Source organism: Xiphophorus hellerii, chromosome 8 (genome assembly GCF_003331165.1).
Source record: "Xiphophorus hellerii strain 12219 chromosome 8, Xiphophorus_hellerii-4.1, whole genome shotgun sequence".
In the NCBI taxonomy this organism is placed as follows: domain Eukaryota; kingdom Metazoa; phylum Chordata; class Actinopteri; order Cyprinodontiformes; family Poeciliidae; genus Xiphophorus; species Xiphophorus hellerii.
The window spans coordinates 8,416,453-8,436,623 of NC_045679.1; the positions used below are offsets into that span (position 1 = coordinate 8,416,453).

The 20,171-nt window shown below is 40.7% G+C and overlaps 2 protein-coding genes across 4 annotated transcripts in view; one reads left to right on the top strand and one right to left on the bottom strand.

Moving 5' to 3' along the window:
• Positions 1 to 10,457, top strand: part of lrrtm4l1 (leucine rich repeat transmembrane neuronal 4 like 1) — a 78,280-nt gene extending 67,823 nt beyond the window's left edge. For 2 of the 3 annotated variants that reach the window (XM_032570261.1, XM_032570262.1), the window contains one exon: positions 8,070 to 10,457. In XM_032570261.1, the coding sequence (XP_032426152.1) occupies positions 8,070 to 8,158 (89 nt within the window). In that variant the 3' untranslated portion in view covers positions 8,159 to 10,457. The remainder of the gene's footprint in view (positions 1 to 8,069) is intronic. The other variant, XR_004340157.1, reaches the window with a different exon arrangement.
• Positions 10,458 to 17,769: 7,312 nt separating this feature from the next.
• On the bottom strand, positions 17,770 to 19,762 carry LOC116724563 (microtubule-associated protein 1A-like). The gene has a single exon (XM_032570330.1). It carries the CDS (start codon positions 19,302 to 19,304, stop codon positions 18,135 to 18,137), a length of 1,170 nt encoding a protein of 389 aa, XP_032426221.1. The 5' UTR covers positions 19,305 to 19,762; the 3' UTR covers positions 17,770 to 18,134.
• Positions 19,763 to 20,171: the final 409 nt, after the last annotated feature.

Sequence of the window (20,171 nt, forward strand, 5' to 3'; positions counted from 1 at the left end):
ATTCATTCAGTAGGTCACAAAATATCTAAAGCACTGCAGGCCTTACTTCTCTTAGTTAAGATGAGTATTTATGATTCAACAATAAGAGAAAATGAGCAAAAAGAACATCTGTGGGAGAGTTTAAAGGCAAAGATCACTAAAACGATAACAATGTCATGATGAGCCCAAACTTTTGGGGAAATATTCTTTAACCTGCTAAGAAAAAAACTACTTTGGACGTGCTTATATAATTTACACCATTATGTGTTGAGACAATGATACTGTTATTATTAGATACTGTAGCTTTCAACGCTCTGTAAGTGTAAAGACTACATAAATTTAGCACTAGATGTCACAAATAAGATCTACTTTGGGTGTAGTAACTGTGTAATGTACCACGTGTGGAGCATGGTGGTGGCAGCATCATGCTGAGTGTCTGTTTCACTGCCAAAAGCAACAATGCACCAAAGAAAGTTGATGGAATAACGAAGGTGAACAATCTCACCATTCTTCAACTTCACTTTCTTAAAGAAAAAACATTGCGTTATTTAATTGCACGTTGCCAAATTAAAACTTTTCCATTCTTGTAAATGACCATTACATGGTTGGCATAGCAACAGGTCCTAACAGCGTTTTTAACTATTTAGACACATTTTTTCCAGTATTATTTCAAGTAAAGCCAGCGTCATTAAACTCAGGGCACTGTCTCTGTAATGAGATTTTGACCTCTGACCCCTGGAGATAGACACTCTGTAACTCTACATACTAATTATTATTACGAATAGATTTATCTTAACCCCATTAGTGCATCTCAGGTGTTTTTTTTGTCACGTAAGATGCTTGTAAAATCTGCATGGAGAAGTAGATTCCTAAATCTACCTTCTTACAAAACGTATGGATATGTTTGCCTATTGTTGTCTAGATTATACTCAATGTTTAGGGAGGAAGAAGGCACCCTCAGCCATCTCCAACTGGTACAAAATGTTGCAGCCACGCTCATTACCAGAACCCAGCGCTGAACCCGTCACCTCTGTGCTCACCTCCCTGTGCAGGCTTCTTGTTGTTTGGCAGTGATTCTGAACCCTCGCACACATCCGCAGCCTGTAATGGTCTTGCCTCTGGCTGCCTTTCAGACCTATTGACCGGGAACATACCCAACCTGACCACTACCATCTCCACACAATGCTCTGCTAACTATTCCCAGGTCACAGTTTGCGACACCGGGTTTTTAGAGCTGCCGTTCCACGAAGCCTCTCTGCCCACAGAACTCAAGCCTAGTGATTATTCAGCTCCAGCGTCTCCAATGTTGCATTTTCAAGGTTTTTCTTGTATATTCATTACGCCTTTGTTTTTGTTGTAGTCTTGTAAACCTCATTGTGACCTAAACCACTCACCGCTTCTTGTAAAACACCTTATAACATCATTAAAGCGTTTTTGCAAGCAACTGAACAACTGTCTGTTTAGTGTTTAAAGAACTGCAAGCAGAGATGTACAATAAAATGCTCTTTATTCACCCCAAAAATGTGAAAAAGTAGTTACTTTTCGGAAGTTTATATAGTGCCTCGCAAAAGTGTATGCCATTAACTTTTATTTTATTGGTAATTTGTCTGAGAGATAAACACAAAGTAGAGTATAATTATAAAAGAACTGCCTTCTCTGTTTTGGAGACAAGGTCCTGCCTCAGATCGGGGAGTTTAAAGGTTTCCACATACTTCATCCAAAGTGCTGAAATCAACTTTTATTGACTAGTGATGACTGTTGTGTCATTTTGTCAGTAGAGAGTCATCCACCTTCCGAACTCGGCCCCCGGTGAGTTCGAACTATTTCTGTGCTGTGTCGTGTGATTGGTCAGAAGTTTGTTGTTGTGTTTTATTTATTTACTTTAAGTTTATTTGTATAGCATATTTGTCAAGTTCTATCGTTACACATCAGATTGCTGATTATTGTTTCATTTATGATGTTTCAAAAGTAACTCTAAACAGCTGGGTTTTTAGTCTAGATTTAAAGGAAGTCAGTGTTTCAGCTGTTTTGTAGTTTTCTGGAAGTTTGTTCCAGATTTGTGGTGCGTAGAAGTTTAATGCTGCGTCTCCATGTTTGGTTCTGGTTCTGGGGATACAGAGCAGAGCCAGAACCAGAAGACCTGAGAGGTCCAGAAGGTTGATACAACAGCAGCAGCAGATCTTTAATGTATTGTGGTGCTGATGTGTTCAGTGATTTATAAACTAACAGTATTTTAAAGTCCATTCTCTGAGCAGAACAGAAACGAAACAGTTTAAGGATGTTAGAACTGGTGAGATGTGCTCTGTTTTCTTGGTTTTAGTCAGAACGCGAGCAGCAGCGTTCTGGCTCTGATTTATTTTTTATTTTTTTTAGACAGGCTTGTAAAGACACTGTTGCATTAATCGATGCGTTTAAAGGTGAACACATGGATGAGTTTTTCCAGATCTTGCTGAAACATTAATCTAATCCTGGAAATGTTCTTCAGGTGATAGAAGGCCGACTTTGTAACTGTCTTTATGTGGCTCTGGAGGTTCAGGTCAGAGTCCATCACTAATCCCAGGTTTCGGGCTGATCGCTGGTTTTCAGTTGTAATAACTGAAGCTGCTTGTTGACTCTAGATCGTTTCTCTTTAGGTCCAAAGATGATAACTTCAGTTTTGTTTCTGTTCAGTTGAAGAAGTTTATAGCACATCCACTCATTTATCTATTCCAAGCCTCTGTTCAGTGATTGGATGTGTTCAGAGTCACCTGGTGACATTGTAATGCCAAAATATGAAAGCAATGTCAGTATTTCTCTTAAACTAGTCGCCTCCCACTATCTGGTTTATGTATCAGCAGGAGACATGGATACTTCTGAGGAACGAGTATCTAACGCAGTGAGGAACTGTGTACATTTGTACAATTCTTCACTAAATAACTACCATATCAATAAGACAGGCGAATGATTAATAACTCTTGCACGTCCCGAAACCATGTGACTGCATGTCGACTGTTCAGATGAAGTATGTAGGAGCCTTTAAGAACCTTGTTGTAATGTTCAGAAATAAGGGGAAAACAGAGAGGGAGAATATGAGGAGTGCTGCAGCGATGCGAGGAATGTACCGGTCTGTCATAGTGAAGAAATCTATTGTCCTCATCTACGACCCCAAAGCTCTGGGTAGAGACTGAAAGAACAAGATCATGGATTCAAGAGACCAAAGTGAGTTTCTGGGTTCTAGATTGGCTTTTGGACACTTCGCACTGGGAGGAGACCAGAGACCTTGAGATGCCCCCGTAGGAGCCGGCCCAAGCGGCTGGAGGTTGCTGCCTCCTCAATTAAGTGAAAGATGGAAAAAAAACCTGTTAGAAGCTGGAGAAGACTTTAAACAGTGGTGGAGGTTCACCTTCCAGCGGGACAAAGATCCCAAACATACAGCCAGAGCCACAAAGGAATGGCTTAAATCAAATTAGAGCCTCGTGTTAGAACGGCCCAATCGAAGTCGCTAATTCAATTGAGAGTCTGTTGCAAGAGCAGAAAATTGCTTTTCATAGACATTTTCTATTCTTCCTGACTGACCTCAAGCTATTTTTTAAAGATCTGTATTCTTTAGAAGTTCGAAGCTGTTAAAAACAAACCCAGAAAGAGTGGGAGCTCGTATTGTAGCGAAAGTGAGCCGTTGCTTTCAGCACCATTCAGGTTTTGAATAATTAGGTGACTTTTAAGGACAATATACTGGCTGACTGGATTATTTAGAGGTATCAAAGCAAAATGTTTTGAATATGAATGCACACAATTGTTTATTTTATGGAAAGTATTTTAAAAAATGATATTTTTTTGCACCACCGACACAAGGACTCGCAAGACAAAAAAGAAATGAACGTTTCAGCAATCAGATGTAGAACTAACTGATAAAATACTTTAATAAATCATCTCCAGAAAATTAAAATAACAAATTTTTCATTACCTGACGGGAAGATTTCTTTTTTTATGATATCTGCCTTTACAGATTTAACTTTTGTGTCTGTTTTTGTGTGCATCTGCATTTGCTGTGATTTGCTCTCACACAAATTGTCTTCTGCATGACAATTTGTGCTGCAGAGTTTTCCTCGCTCACTTCTACCTGAGAGGGAGATAAAGGGCTGATTGAAGACTCCTCAGCCCATTTGATAACGCCTAAATCAAAGTTCTGCTCAGGGCGCGTTCGCCTGAGCCGTTCGCCGAAGAGATGTGCTTCAACACTGACAACGATCTCAGCTTCAGCAGCAAAAAGCTGAGACAGGGACAGTTTGGAGCATATTTGAGAAGCTTTTGAGACTGCTTAAGTTGAGCGTTTGTGTTGCTAAATCAATAAGGACTTGTTGCCATGTCACAGTACGGTTAAAAACACTCGGAAAGCGAGCCGAGTGCCGCTCTGTCTGTTTTGGAGTGCAGAACAGTTCGAGGCTTGCAAGCTCTTGAATGAGGGGAAAATGTCAAAATGTTGCACTAATTTGCAACAACATTTTAACAAGCGTGACTTGTCCTGTGGGGAAATCCTTGACATTTAGATGTGTTGGGGTTGCTCACCCGTCAAGATGCATAATTGACTCTTTCTCCTGAATTTATTATGTTCTGTTGGAAAATTAGTTCCTGAAATCAATCCTTTGTACGCTGCTGGAGATGATGCTGTACATAAATTACCTGCTCTGTCTACTCATTGATTTACTTGGAAAGTTCCTTTGTTTTTTAATTGTTAAATCTTTTGTGCACAGTATGTATTGTTGGCACTTCTGTCATTTGCCAACTCTTCAGATCTCCAGGTCACTTTCATTTAACATCTACAGGCTCATTTCATCAAGCGCTACAACTTTTTATTTTTCTGTTGTCTCCACATAAGCACAGCTTTTCACGAAGGTGAAGAGTTTATATGTTTTCCAGCTCAATGCAGATGCCATTGTTTTGTTTGAGTTTGCAAAAAAACCCATAAACATAAACACATTGCAGCCGTCCTTTTCCTAAAAAGCTGCTTGTTTTTATGTCAGATGTAATGAGAAACATGAAGTTTCACGTTCGTCTCGACTGTTTTATAGGTAAAAGTTGAGCGTGGGTTTGTCTAGTGACATAAAGTTGATCTTATCAAGGGAAAAAAAAGAACATTAATCATGATTTCACAAGAGAGGCAAGTGTATTTTGTTTTTACTTTATTATCTTTGTTTTATAATAAAATGCATTTAAAAATTTGATACACTTAAAGGTGACGTATTATGCGAAGTTTACATTTTGCACGTTTTTGTACTTCCATTTGGTTTTCCATTGCTTCTACAAACAGCCAAAGTGCTTAAAGAAAACCCCACCCAACTAGTTTTTGGCGTTGAGTTTATGATTTTTGGTGTCTGGAAAAATGACCCGTTTCAAAAACTTCCTAAATGTAGCATCACATCTCAGCAGGCACTGCCCCTCACCAAGTAACTCCAGGAAAGAAAAAAACAAAACCCAAATTGACATTCGCTGTACAATGGCTGCTGGAAAAGACAAGTGTTTTCTCATTTTTTGTGCAGGAGGCTCCACTTCTGCTTTTCAAAGATGCACAGTTGCATAATTGTGCATCGGTTTGCAGCCATTTTCACGTGCGAGTGTAAACGTTGAGTTTGTGGGAGGGGGGCGTCACCAGCAGCTTATTTAGATTTAAAATGACAAGACGCCCTAAAACAGATCAAAATAGGCAGAACAGATTAGATTAAAATCCCATTATCTAAGAATGATTTAGTACAAAAGATGTTTTGTATAGCCCATCTCAAGGAAGACTTTCTCATGGCACTCTGCAGTATTTAAACCATTCAGATCTGGTTATTCTTTTTGAACTGCCGCTGCCCTGCTGCCTGGCAGTGTGAAGATTCGATCTGACATTGCCTTGAGAGCTCAATTGCTGCTACTTGCTGATCGTCTTTTTGCCCATTGCCCCCGGCGCCGGTCTACTGTTTTGTTCCTGACATATTCTGAGGTCACATTTTGACCTTTGGTCCTCCTTTTCGGTGGAGGATCGGCTGGAATGGGAGAAAATGGATTTTTCAGACAGGCGTGCTTTGTGTAGGCAATGAGTTGAGCTCAGGATTATCTGCAGCTGACTGATTTATTTACCACACGGACACAAAACCCAAACTCTCCCCAAATTGTAGCGGATCAAATAATTATTATCCCCAAAGTATTTCATTATATCTATTGCGTTTAGCTGCCTGCAGTCTATTTTTTCCAAAACATTGAATAGGTCTGGCGCGGTGACAATACGTGTCTCGTTATAAAACTGTTATGGGTGAAAAATTAATTGAGAGAGTAGAGAAGAGCAACATTATTAAAAATTAGAGAAAAGAGGTCAGAGCAGGGAGCATGAATGTGGGATTGTTAAGAGTGAGTGAGGGAACGTTGATGGATGCTCTTACTTTTAATGCTTTGTCAGTAAAAACAGAAAATACTTTCTCTTTCTCAGTGACACTTTGACTTTTTATGCCTTTTGCACTTTTCACACATTTTCACGTTGTAGTTTTAATGGATTTGATGAGGTTTTTGTGACAGACACACAGAAAATGGACGGCACATATTTGAGAAGAGGAAGGAAAGTGACACAAATACATATTCACACCACTTTAACCTAAAAAAAAAACATAAGTATGTTGAAAAAAAATAAACTAGAGAAATTGGCTAAGAGATGGTACAATCATTCATTCATCTGTTCAAACAATATATCAGAAAAGAATGTCCAATAATTATTAGATTTTGTAGGGAAATTGACATTTTATCACAGACATATCATACGTCTAAATTATTTAGTGCATCTTAAAGTCAGCAAAGTTCTACAAATCCTCAAAATTCACACAAAATCAACAGATCCCCACATTTTTTCAGATTTTTACGGCCAATCTTTCTCAAATTTGATCTAACCCTTTGATCTAACCCTTACCCTACTTGGTGTCATGTCTGTGACACAGCGATTAATAAAAAGTCACATTTAACATCAAACATGAGCACAAATATTGTAAAAAATCCCTTATAAATATTCCTAAATTAGCACCACAAAATCTATGATTTTGATTGAAAAAACCACTTATTGAATGCTGAAAAAACTATTTAATGATATTTTAACAGTTTCATGGGTTTTATTAATACATTCTGGCACAACCGGCCCTTTAAGAACATTCAGATTTTCGATGTGGCCCAAAATGAAATTGAGTTTGACGCCACTGTCGTAGCGTATTTGTGGTCAGTTGCTAAGGTTAATGTAGCCGTGTTGATGGTTTTATGTGAATTTTGAAGTATTCCATTAGAAATTGTTGATGGAAACAACACAATTTGAAAGAACGTCCTCAATTTTGCAGAAACGTTTTTATGCTCATGAGGTGGTTTTTGGCTTTCTGGAAAAAGAGTTCATTACCAAACAAAGAGAGGCCCATTCTAGTTTGCAACCTCTACATCGTGTTTGCTACAGCAATGCGTAGAAGCAACACCTGACAAAGTTACGCTCTGCATTGCATTCGCTCCGAACCAGCGTTTGCCTTAGTTTGCATTTTCTTATTTAAATTTGTTGATGTTTTTTTCTGCAATATTTCTAAACATGTGTCTCAAAATTTGCGTGATGATTGGGTGGAAACATGGCTTTTGACTCAGTAGCGCCAAAAGTTTCACCAAACTACAGTTGGAAGTTTGAGGAAGTGATAAAGAATAAGCAACAATTTTTCCACTTTTCACTTTGGAAACTTGTCAAGTCATGAATAAATGTCCAACTTCTTGATTATTACGTTGTGTTTTGTGCTGGTCTGACCAGTAAATCCCGCAGGCGATGCTGTTGGAGATGCTGGGTTACAGTGAAACAGTGGCTTATCAAACCCCAGCTGTTCTAAACAGATATGACGTCGTGTAATTGAAATTTAATCTACAGCTTCCTCTTACATCATGTTGGCCCACATGGGAGTTTATCAACCACTTAATTGCTTATCCTTATTTGCATTGCTGGCGCCGTCACAGGCCCACTGTGCTGTTATCCCATCACCTGGAACTGCAATTAATTTCACATCGTAACCACCAGCTGCGCGGCCTTAACGGCGTTCTGTTTTTCTTTCTTTCCTTCCTGTTCTCTGCAGAACGAGTACACGTGTCCACGCCCCCTACCTGGTGCCTGGCTGGGAGATGTGCCTACAATCCATTAACTCTCAGAGAAAGGACTGTTTGAGATGATGCAACAAATCAAAGCCCGTCCCGCGAGCCCGCCAGGATTCCTCTCTCATCGCTCAGATCGGTGGAGACGCTTCAATCGTCCTCCATGCAAACGGATTCAATCGATCCAGTAGAAAAAGAGGAGATAATGTGGTGGCTTCTCTCTTTTTTCTTAAGATTTTATAACATCTTTTTTTTATTATTATTATCATTTGGTCGTTGGCATTTCTCATGATGCTCACCTCACAAACACACGCACCGATGGTTGAGGATTCCTGTTGTGCGGACTAATGAGAGCCAAGGGATGGATACAATAAAGATGGCCGCCCACTGCAGGGACCCTAATGGCTTATTGTCTCCTTCAGGACAACATGGCGTCGTACAGAAAGGACAAGCTGTTCCTACAACACAGGGGTGTGTAATTTAAAATGGGTTTCCATGTTTTCAACTCCTGTGAAGCATCATTATATAATCTTTCAGTACATTTTAAAAAAAAAAAAAAGAAAGACTAATCATGAGCTGCGATGGTTCCTCGCAGAAAGTACGAAAAGAGGAATCCGCTGTGGTTGTTTTGAAGTATTTTGTTTTGTTCGGAGAGTTTTCTAAATTCTTTCCAAATAAAATGAAATTTCAAGGATAACTTTTAATAAGGGAGACAAAAAACCCAACAAAAAACAGAAATGAGGACAGATGCTCCAATCAAGGACAAATTGTGATTTCCAGAAGTTCTGCTGTTGTTAATGTTGTGTTTTTATTTTCTTTAATTTTGTTTTTTAAGAAACAAAAATGTGTGTTTTGAGCAACAGATACCAAAGAGCCAAATGAATCCTTCTTTATTTTTGGCTCACCTTAACATACAGGCGCATCTCAAAACATTTCTGTATCAAACAAAAAGTTAATTTACTTCAGTGAAACTGGAGCTTCAGAAAGTCGTTTATTTCTGTTAGTTGTGATGATTACAGCTTAAACCAAATTTAAACGAAACATAAACAGTTTCCCAGAAAGTTCAAATATTACACAGGAACTTTGAGAAATATATATTTAAAACAGAAATGCTATGGAATCAGACTAGTGACTTGACAGTTATCCAGCGTCCTCCTTGAATACAAGCAAATTAAAGTTTAGTGAAAGGAAAAACTGTAGTGGAAAAAGTTCCAAAAGCATTTAAGAACAAAATATTAATTAGTTTATTCGCTCATATATAATTTATTTCTTAAAATATAACTACATATATATTTAAATAATATTTAATTAAATATTTTAATTTAATTTAAAATATAAATTATTTTTTTACTTCTAAGTTAGATTTATGAAAACGAACAAAAATAACTGTAATCCTGCCAAGAAATTGGTTATCCATTTTGTTTGTGCAATTTGTTTCCCACTGCATGTTTTCCTTCCACTAAACTTTCCCCCAATATGCTTGGATACATGACTCTGAGCGGCCATTTATGACAAATCGTGGCTTATCTTCTGTCTATAGAGGAAAGTAAAGGGACAATGGGGAAGTTTCTCCATGTTTGTTATGACATTTCTGTAATAACTTCTTTTTTAAAGGGAGATTTCATGTAAGAAAACAAATTAGTCATAAGGCTTATTTATCAAAATTAACAGAAATAAAAGCTTTAAATATGTCTTAAGCGGCATTACTGAAATAAATAAACTTTAAATGAGATGCACCTATAGTTCACGACAAATCTGGTATTTGTTTTCTTTACAGATTAAATATTAAAAAAGGCCTCAACTCCCTTCAGGTCCAGCAGTGCTTTGCTGCTTTTCTTTCTTTTCTTTCTCCTTTTTTCTTTCCATCATGTGTGCAACGTGTGTGTCTTTGTGAATAAACGACCTTGCAGCGGCAGGAAGATCTTGTCGGAAAGAAAACTCTCAGCACTGCTTTGCATTGTAAAACTTTTCTTAAACCAGAATTAATTTAAAAAAAATAAATCATGCTTTCTTCAAAAACAATCACCCTGCTCGCCCCCCTTCAACAGACTGCATAATGTTGCTGTGCACGGTTCTGCGTGGGCTTGTGTTGCTCTTTATTTTTTTTTGGTTTTTATTGTATTTGAAACCCACTGAGTTGTGGATTGTTTTAACCTGTACTCTTTCTACACAAGAAGAAGAAGAAGAATACTTTTGTAATGTAAATCTCTACTTCTTCTTCTTCTTCTTCCTCTTCTCCCCATTTGGATTTGTTGCGGTATTCTTTGTTCACTTTCAACAGTATGTTTTATAATTAAAATGATGACTTTACTGGTGAGCAATAGTAATTGGTCAAATTAAAAACCTCCATTGACCCTTTTGTGTGTTACAGATCCGCACGTCTCTGTTCTCTGTGAGTCTCTCTCTCTCTCGTCGGGTTTTCTCCCATGAAGAGGCTGTCAAATCCACATTAGCCTCATTAATTTAGAGAGCAGAACATTGATCTCTGTTCGACCGGCCTGTTCACGGTGACACTCGTGGCGGGCCCCTCTAATCACGCTCCCCGTGTACCGTGTTGCGGGTCGCAGGAGGGAGCCGCGCTCGGATCGTTTGCTCCATGTTTGCTGTTCTTGGAACATGTCAAGCTGTCGGCTCACAGGTCCAGATGGCCAATCTTTTCCAGCGACCTCTCCCTCTTTGCTTGCTCCTCTCCACCCACAATGCATTGCAAAAGTATTCACACCTTTTAGGTTTTAACCTAAAAGGTGTGGTTGGGGGGTTTAGGTTGGGGGGTTGGAGGTGCTTTTCCAACAATGATAAGAGAATAAAACACATAAAATTACAAGAATGTTCTAAAACGATGAGAATAAATTCAAAATATCATAAGAATGTCAAAGTATTACTAAAACAACGTCATACAGAAATAAAGCAGTATCATGAAAATAAAGTTGTACAAGAATAAAGTGGAAATAATACAAGAATAAATTCAAATTACGAGAATAAACTTGTATTGAATAGTCAAAGTAATAGTCGTATTATTGCAAGAATAAGTCAAAAATGATAAAGTGGTAGTATTAAGTTTTACAATATATATTACATACTGTATCTCATATACACTGCCTGGTCAAAAAAAAAGTCGCCACCAAAAAATGGTCACACTCTCTAATATTTTGTTGGACCGCCTTTAGCTGTGATTACAGCCCCCATTCGCTGTGGCATTGTTTCAATAAGCTTCTGCAGTGTCACAAGATTTATTTCCATCCAGTGTTGCATTAATCTTTCACCAAGATCTTGTATTGATGATGGGAGAGTCTGACCACTGCGCAAAGCCTTCTCCAGCACATCCCAAAGATTCTCAATGGGGTTAAGGTCTGGACTCTGTGGTGGCCAATCCATGTGTGAAAAAGATGTCTCATGCTCCCTGAACCACTCTTTCACAATGTGAGCCCCATGAATCCTGGCATTGTCATCTTGGAATATGCCCGTTCCATTTGGGAAGACAAAATCCATTGATGGAATAACCTGGTCATTCAGTATATTCAGGTAGTCAGCTGACCTCATTCTTTGGGCACACAATGTTGCTGAACCTAGACCTGACCAACTGCAGCAACCCCAGATCATAGCACTGCCCCCACAGGCTTGTACAGTAGGCACTAGGCATGATGGGTGCATCACTTCACCTGCCTCTCTTCTTACCCTGATGTGCCCATCACTCTGGAACAGGGTAAATCTGGACTCATCAGACCACATGACCCTCTTCCATTCCTCCAGAGTCCAATCTTTATGCTCCCTATCAAACTGAAGCCTTTTTTTCTGGTTAGCCTTACTGATTAGAGGTTTTCTTACGGCTACACAGCTGTTCAATCCCAACCCCTTGAGTTCCCTTCACATTGTGCGTGTGGAAATGCTTTTGCGTTCACAATTAAACATACTCCTGAGTTCTGCTGTTGTTTTTCTTCGATTTGATTTGACCAAACGTTTAAGTAATCGCCGATCACGATCATTCAGGATTTTTTTCCGACCACATTTCTTCCTGGAAGACGATGGTTCCCCACCATCCTTCCAGTTTTTAATGATGCGTTGGACAGTTCTTAACCCAATTCTAGTAGTTTCTGCAATCTCCTTAGATGTTTTCTCTGCTTGATGCATGCCAATGATTTGACCCTTCTTAAACAGACTAACGTCTTTTCCACGACCACAGGATGTGTCTTTTGCCATGGTTGTGTAAGAAATGAGGAGTTACTCATTGCATCAGCTGGGGTTAAATAACTTGTTGCCAGCTGAAAGATAATCGCCTATGCAGTACTTATCCAATAGGAGGCTTGTACCTATTTGCTTAGTTAAATCCAGGTGGCGACTTTTTTTTTGGCCAGGCAGTGTATATTCGCATATATATATGAGAATAAGGTAGAAATAATATGAAAGTGCTAATGTTACAAAAATAGTCATATAAACAGTCAAAAAATGAAAAAAAAACATAGTATTGCAAGAATAAAGTCAAAAAATGAGACTAAAGTAGAATGTTGCAGTATTACGAAAATAAATACAAGAATTACTTGTATTATTGTATTAGAATTACTTGAGAATAAGATCGTAGCATTATGAGAATAAAGTTGCACAAGAATAAAGTGGAAATAATACGAGAAAAAGTCATAGTATTACAAAATATTTGTTACAAGAATAAAGTCGTATGATTAGTCAAAATATGAGAATAAAGTTGAAATAACACAAAAGTTGTAATATTATGAAAATAAAGTCATATGAATAGTCAAGACAATTAGAAAAATGTCATTATTTAGAGAATAACATAATATTATGATTTTGTTCTTGTAATATTGACTTTATTCTGATATTATTTAAACTTTATTCCAGTATAATTTTGACTTTATTCTCATAATTAAATTTTTTTGTTTTCAAAACCCAAAAAGGTGTTTGTGAGGTGGAAGGAAAATAAGATCTGAAAAGTTCCCCCCCAAAAAAAAACATTTTTCAATACATCGTCTGAAAACAGAAACACATTGCAACTTTGAGTTGATTTATTGCATAAAATACACAAAAGTTTGTGTTTGTGATGTGAAAAACGGGAAAAGAAAACAATATAGTTTCCTGTTGAGTTCTTTAATTTCATAAAATCATTTCTTTCCGCTCTTTCTTCCCTCCTTAAGTATCAGCTCACCGACGCTACTAAAGAGAATTTGCCATGATTCTCCATCAACCCGAGCAAATGGCTGCACTTTTAGACTCAGCTGCCTATAAAATCGTGGACATTTTCTATAAAACGTGTAATAAAAGTACATTTTATTGCAGGTCTGTCAGACTGCAGCAGTTGGAGCTGAAAGTACTTTAAAAAGCCAGACGGAAGCTTATTGTTTGTGTCAAGGTTATAAAGTTCTGCTCCCACACTGGAACAACACTATAAATGGATTTCTTTGACTTTTGCTGCAAAGTGCTTTGATAGAAATTTAGCCCAGTTGAAAATTTGTGACCCTAAAGTATCCGTAGTAAAAAGTAATGCTGAATGTTTCAGTTTTTTTTACTTAAGCCATAAAAATTCAGCGACTAAGCATGATGGCCATAATTTTACGAGAAGGATAATGAGAGGTATCTAAAAATAACAGGACCTCAGTCACCTAATTAAAATAAAATCATAGAGCTGAGTCTGAAAAAGCTAAGGATTATGGTACATGAAGGTCGCCTTCAGATTAGCTTAGCCACAAAGCGTACGGAGCTCCATGACTGACAAACTGCACTCAAAAAGTCCATAAAAATATAAATGAGAAAGTTTACAGAGGAATAACTTATACAGAGTCCTGACTTCAATCCAGTGGAACTCCTCTGGGATGAAAGATTGTCCAACATCAGTGTCTGACCTCATGAATGTGCTCCTGGAAAAATGTCTCATTTCTGAAACTTTTCTTCCTAGCTTTTGTGAGCAGATCTTCCATTGGACCCAAGATCCTTCGAGTGAAAGCAGAGGAGTGCATACTGTACTTTGCATTGTTTTCAGAAAAGCTGACCTTGAACACTACTTTTAGTGTTAACTGTGTTGGTCTTATTGAATTAAAGAAAATTAATTTGACTTAAAGATTATTTAAGTAACTTAAAACTAGTTTTTCTGAGCCAGTAAACTGGAAATAAGCAGAAGAACTGCAAAAACACAAAATCTTACCAAGTAGTTTTGGTTTGGCTTCTACTGCAAATATCTCAATACACTTAAATAGGTCAACGTGCCGCTTATAGCTGAGGATGTTCCGCCAAATCCATAAACTTTATTTCTGACTGTGTTCTCGAGTCCTGTTGGTCTTTCAAAATCACCAGGTGGCGATCATAAATCTCGCTCCGAAAGCTGTGTTTAGCTCCCGTTTCCCAGCTGTTGGCGCCGATGAGAGATTAGCCGATCGGGATTGTGAAGCGTTCACAAGCAGCGCTGGTGGTTTCGAAACAGCTTCACTGAATTGAAGCTGTTTCAATTCAGTGAAGCTGTTTCAGTGGTCGGGGATACGAGAGCATCTATTTGCAGGGACACAATGGTAATTCGTGTGGTTAAATTGTCTCCATGCACATCTCTCACAAAAATACAGAATAAAATTAGCAAAATAAAAGACTTATAGTGATGTAATGGCTTTGACTTGGCTGTCGGGTGACGGATAAGTCTTTTGGATCCTCACGATGTCTCTTGGCAAACGAAGGATGAATCCTCGTGGTTTCCTTCTTTGGTCAGTAGTTTTCTGGCCGTACAAGTTTTTGTCTAGTCTCTACCTAATGTGAGACTTGCAAAGATGTTGTTCTTGGTTCTATTTTGACCTCCAAGTTGATTTGTATGTAGCACATTTCAGCAACAAGGCAGTTCAAAGTGCTTTACATCAGTGGTTTATTACCACCACGGACAGGTCAAGGCTTGGGGGGGTGGAGGGAGGTGTAAGCAATTTTACTGCACCCCCCACCCCCATACCCGCCAGACCCCACCCCTCCACCCCCACACCCCAGACTATCACAGCCTGTGGGGTTTTCCCTGACAGTGAGCGAGAAGGCAGCCTGTTAAATGTGACAGGCAGCCAATCAGACAGCGCAGTGACGTAAGAACGGAGGGGAATCCCAAACAGCCGACTGAGAGCCCGGTCTTGTGCGAAATTCTGCTCCCCTGTGAAAATCTGTCCCCCCCTGTCGGGAGCGCGCATTGCAGCCAGAGAGGCGAATCTGGCCGATCTGACCATTGTCACGGCTCTTTTGATCGATTTCTCATATAATCATGTCAAGGTTGTAACATTCAGTTTAATCGGCAGCTGTTGTTTTAAAAAAAGAAGCAATAACAAAATGATAAAATAAATAAATAAACGAGGTCTTCTTGCGCTGTTTTGTGTTATTTTAAACGCCAAGAGAATCGGTCTTTTTCCAACTTTTGTCACTTAAGCCTGACAAATAAAAGTAAGTCACCAAACACAGTTTTCTAACACGTAGTGTTTTATTTCTAATTTTTCATTGCTGAAGATGGAAGCTGGCTGCTAACAGGGCACAAAAATTAAGACTGCCTGAAAAGATGAGAGTGTAGACTTTCTGGTAAATCCCATTTTAATGTAAAATATGACAGATTACAGGATTAAGGAAATTTCTAGTACACTACATGCTATCACACATAAAATTTTTTGAGAATTTGGAAACAGTTGCTCTTTATTTCCCAAAGTTATGGGGGGAGGAGAGGAGAGATTGGATATTTCAGCTGCCTGAAATTATTTGCCAAAGTTAAAGGAGGGAAACCAAATATTTTAGCCACCTGATATAATCCGTTCCCACTCTATAACATGGGAATAAATGAATTTACCAGGAAGTGTTTAACTGTGCTTTGGAAACATTTGCTCGTCATTGCACAAAGGTAAGGGGCCTCGGGATTTAAACTATCTTTCCATAGTTACCTTATATTAAAGTCCTGTAAGGATAAATATCAAACATAGTTTTCAAAATGTAATTTATTAACATAATACAACATACATAAACTAGCACACCACAGCAAACTCTGGTACCTAAGACAAACACACAAAGCACTGATAAGTTTTTTCAATTGGTGGGCTTCCGACACATGCCTGATGGAACCACCTCAGGCACATGTCACACTGGATCTAGGAAAGAAACCAAAAATTAAAAACATTTTTTTAGAAAAATGTCTTTACAATTACAATATACAATCAATAATTTTAGATTCCCTTGTTTTCCAACTGCTGGAGGATCACGAGGGGAAATAACCAAAATACAAACACAAAGGAGTAAGTAGACTAAATCAACCTAAATAGAACAAACAAAAATAACAAGAAACTCGAAATAAACATAATTAGACTCACCAATGAAGAACAGATGTGAAAAATAAGGCAGAATTAAATGGAAACAACAAAGGAACCACAAAAGAATCTGAGAAGGACGCTGGCGGAACAGCAGTCTTGGAAGATGCTGGCGGAGGAGCAGAAACCTAGGAGGATGCCGGCGGCAGAGCAGGAACCTGGAGTTCCGATGGGACTCACGACGAAGCCCTGGAGGTCAGCCTGGACAACAATAGCACTCGCTACTAAGCCCTGGACGCAGGCCGCGAGACCGACAGGACTCGCCATGAAGCCCTGGAGGTCAGCCCAGAGACCAACTGGACTCACTATAAAGCCCTGGTGGCAGGCCGTAAGACCGACAGGACTCGCTACGAAGCCCTGGAGGTCAGCCCAGAGACCAACAAGACTCACTATGAAGCCCTGGAGGTCAGCCTGGAGACCAACGGGACTCGCCACGAAGCCCTGGAAGCAGGCCGGGAGACCAACATCGCCACGAAGCCCTGGAAGCAGGCCGGGAGACCAACATCGCCACGAAGCCCTGGAAGCAGGCCGGGAGACCAACAAGACTCGCCACGAAGTCCTTTAGGCAGGCCGTAAGACCGACAGGACTCACTATGAAGCCCTGGTGGCAGGCCTTAAGACCGACAGGACCCGCTACGAAGCCCTGGAGGTCAGCCCGGAGACCAACGGGACTCGCTACAAAGCCCTGGAGGTCAGCCCAGAGACCAACAAGACTCACTATGAAGCCCTGGAGGTCAGCCTGGAGACCAACAGAACTCGCCACGAAGCCCTGGAAGCAGGCCGGGAGACCAACATCGCCACGAAGCCCTGGAAGCAGGCCGGGAGACCAACAGGACTCGCCACGAAGCCCTGGAAGCAGGCCGGGAGACCAACATCGCCACGAAGCCCTGGAAGCAGGCCGGGAGACCAACAGGACTCGCCACGAAGCCCTGGAAGCAGGCCGGGAGACCAACAGAACTCGCCACGAAGCCCTGGAAGCAGGCCGGGAGACCAACAGGACTCGCCATGAAGCCCTGGAGGTCAGCCTGGAGACCAACGGAACCCGCTACGAAGCCCTGGTGGCAGGCCTTAAGACCGACAGGACTCGCTACGAAGCCCTGGAGGTCAGCCCGGAGACCAACGGGACTCGCTACAAAGCCCTGGAGGTCAGCCCAGAGACCAGCAAGACTCACTATGAAGCCCTGGAGGTCAGCCGGGAGACCAACAGGGCTCGCCACGAAGTCCTGGAGGCAGGCTGCGAGACCGACAGGACTCGTTACGAAGCCCTGGAGGTCAGCCCAGAGACCAACGGGACTCACTACTAATGCCTGGAGGTCAGCCCAGAGACCAACAAGGCTCACTATGAAGCCCTGGAGGTCAGCCGGGAGACCAACGGGACTTGCTACAAAGCCCTGGAGGGAGGCCGGGAGTCTGACAGGACTCGCTACGAAGCCCTGGCCCCAAGCTCTTCATCCGACGCCTAACTAAAATAAAAACAAAACTAGAGTTTATAATATAACTCTATGACCCTGGCGACAAAGGAATCGTCTGGTGACGAAGGAGACCTGAGTTTGATGGCCTCAAGTTCCCATGGCACTGCAGTCCTGTGGGCCTCAAACTCTCCTGCCAACATCTTTCAAGCATTAAGCTCTTCCGCCATCAGCCCCCATGTGTCCCTGACACCGCAATCCTGTTGTCCTCTAACTTTTCTGACACCAATAATCAAGCAGGAAGCTTGAAGCCCTCATGACTCTTCTTAATTTAGAAGTTCAATCTTTCAAACCAATACCTGATAGTGTCAATACACATTTTCAGGAGTTTATTGGAGAAGCCTCCGATCACACGACTCAATATAGACGGCTGCTCCTGTGGCTGGTCTGAATCTGACTGAACCTGAATGTCTTCGTGGATTTCTTCTTCAGATCCCTGCTGGCTCAGCTGTTCCATTCTGTTCCTCAGGCTGTGGTTCAACTGTTCCACTTCGAGCTCCAGGTCAATGGTCATATTCTCCAAGGCAGCGCTTTTCTGCTCCAGGGCAGCGTGTTCCTGCTCCAAGGCGATGATTATATTCTCCAACGCGATGCTTTTCTGCTCCAGAGCGGTGGTTTTCTGCTTCAGGGCAGTGTTTACCTTCTCCAAGAAGGAGCTTTTCTGTTCATGGGAGATTTTTTCCTTCTCGAAGAAGTTGCTTTCCTCCTCCAAGATGGAGTTTATCTGTTTCAAAGTGCAGTTTTCCTGCTTCAGGGTAAATTTTTCCGTTGCCATGGCAGTGTTTTTCTGCCTCAGGGTGGTGTTGTCCTCCTCCAGGGTGGTGATTTTTTGCTCCAGAGCAGTCTTTTCTGTCACCAGGGTGGTGATTGTTTGCTCCAGAGCAGTCTTTTCTGTCACCAGGGTGGTGTTTTCCTGCTTCAGGTTATTCTTTTCCCTCTCCAGGGCAGTGTTTTTCAGATGCAAGGCAGCAATCTTTTGCTCCAAGGCAGTGGTATTCGGCTCCAGAGCAGTCTTTTCCATCTCCAAGGCAGTGTTTTTCTGCTCCAGAGCTGTCATTTTCTTCTCCAGGACGGTCTTTTCCTGCTTCAGGGTATTTTTCTCCTTTTCTAAGGTCGTCTTTTCCTTCTCCAGCGCAGTGTTTTTCAGATCCAAGTCTGTGGTTTTGTGCTCCAGTGTGTTGATATCTTCCTTTAAAGTTTTGATTAGGTCGAACAGTTTTTTTAACTCCTCATCCTTCTCCCGAAGCTGCTTGTCTTTTTCATGTGTAGCTTGTTCTGTCTTTATAGCTCGGATCTTTAGCTCCTCGTTTGTTTTAATCAGAGAATGTCTCTCAATAGACATCAAGTTGACCTCTTTCAAGATGCCTTGGAGCTTTTGAGTCTCTCTAACTAAGGTCTGCTGGTCGGAATCGGAAGACGACGCTTTGCTGCTCTGATTCATTGTTGATCTTTTTTGTCAAAAGTTGCTCCAAAAGTCCAAAAGTTGCTCAATGGTTTTCTTTATTTGTTTGTTAGGATTTGCCTTTTTAAAAGCTTTCGTTGTCAATTTCTTGTTAAAAGAACAATCCTTCTACGTGCTCTGGCTCTCTCGCTCTCTCGCTCTCTCGCTCTCTCGCTCTCTCTTCTGTAGTGGTTATGACCGTAGAATTCAAGAGTGCAGCTTTGTGATGCATTCTAGCTCAAAGTGTGCATCACTCTTTGTGACATCATTTTGCGTGATGTCACAAACTGATGTCACTACCTCAGCAGAACAACTAGAAAACTGCCGAAGTTTGAATAAAAACAGACTTTATGGCTTAATGCAGCTCGGCTTAGCTGATGGCTATTGGAGACAGTTCAGCTGGTAATATGTCACCAAGGCCGAAATCCGCGCTTGGGAGACAGCGGCTCTTGAGGACAATGGACTGGCACAGCAGGGTGCGAGGACCAACGGTCAAAAGGAAACATTGTGCCCGAAAACAGAAAAAGGGGAAACGGGCGGGCCTGTTGACCCAGCTGATGCCTAGGAAGCCACCGGTTCCGACTCTCTTTCTGACCAATGTCCGCTCACTGGATAAGAAAGTGGATTTGCTTATTCTTTTATTATGTCTATGGCTCAACCTCTCTCTAGCTAAGCAAGGTTGGTGGAATCAAATAATGTTCTCACTCTTTGGTTACCTAGCAACTCACTAATTCTTTGGTTACCTAGCAACAGCCTGTTGAGTCACTTACGCAGCAGCAGTTTCTGGTTTCACCTCCATCCCTCATAATTGCATAGAAATAAAAAAAACAGAAATAAAAAAACATTGGGATGTGAAAACTATGAATA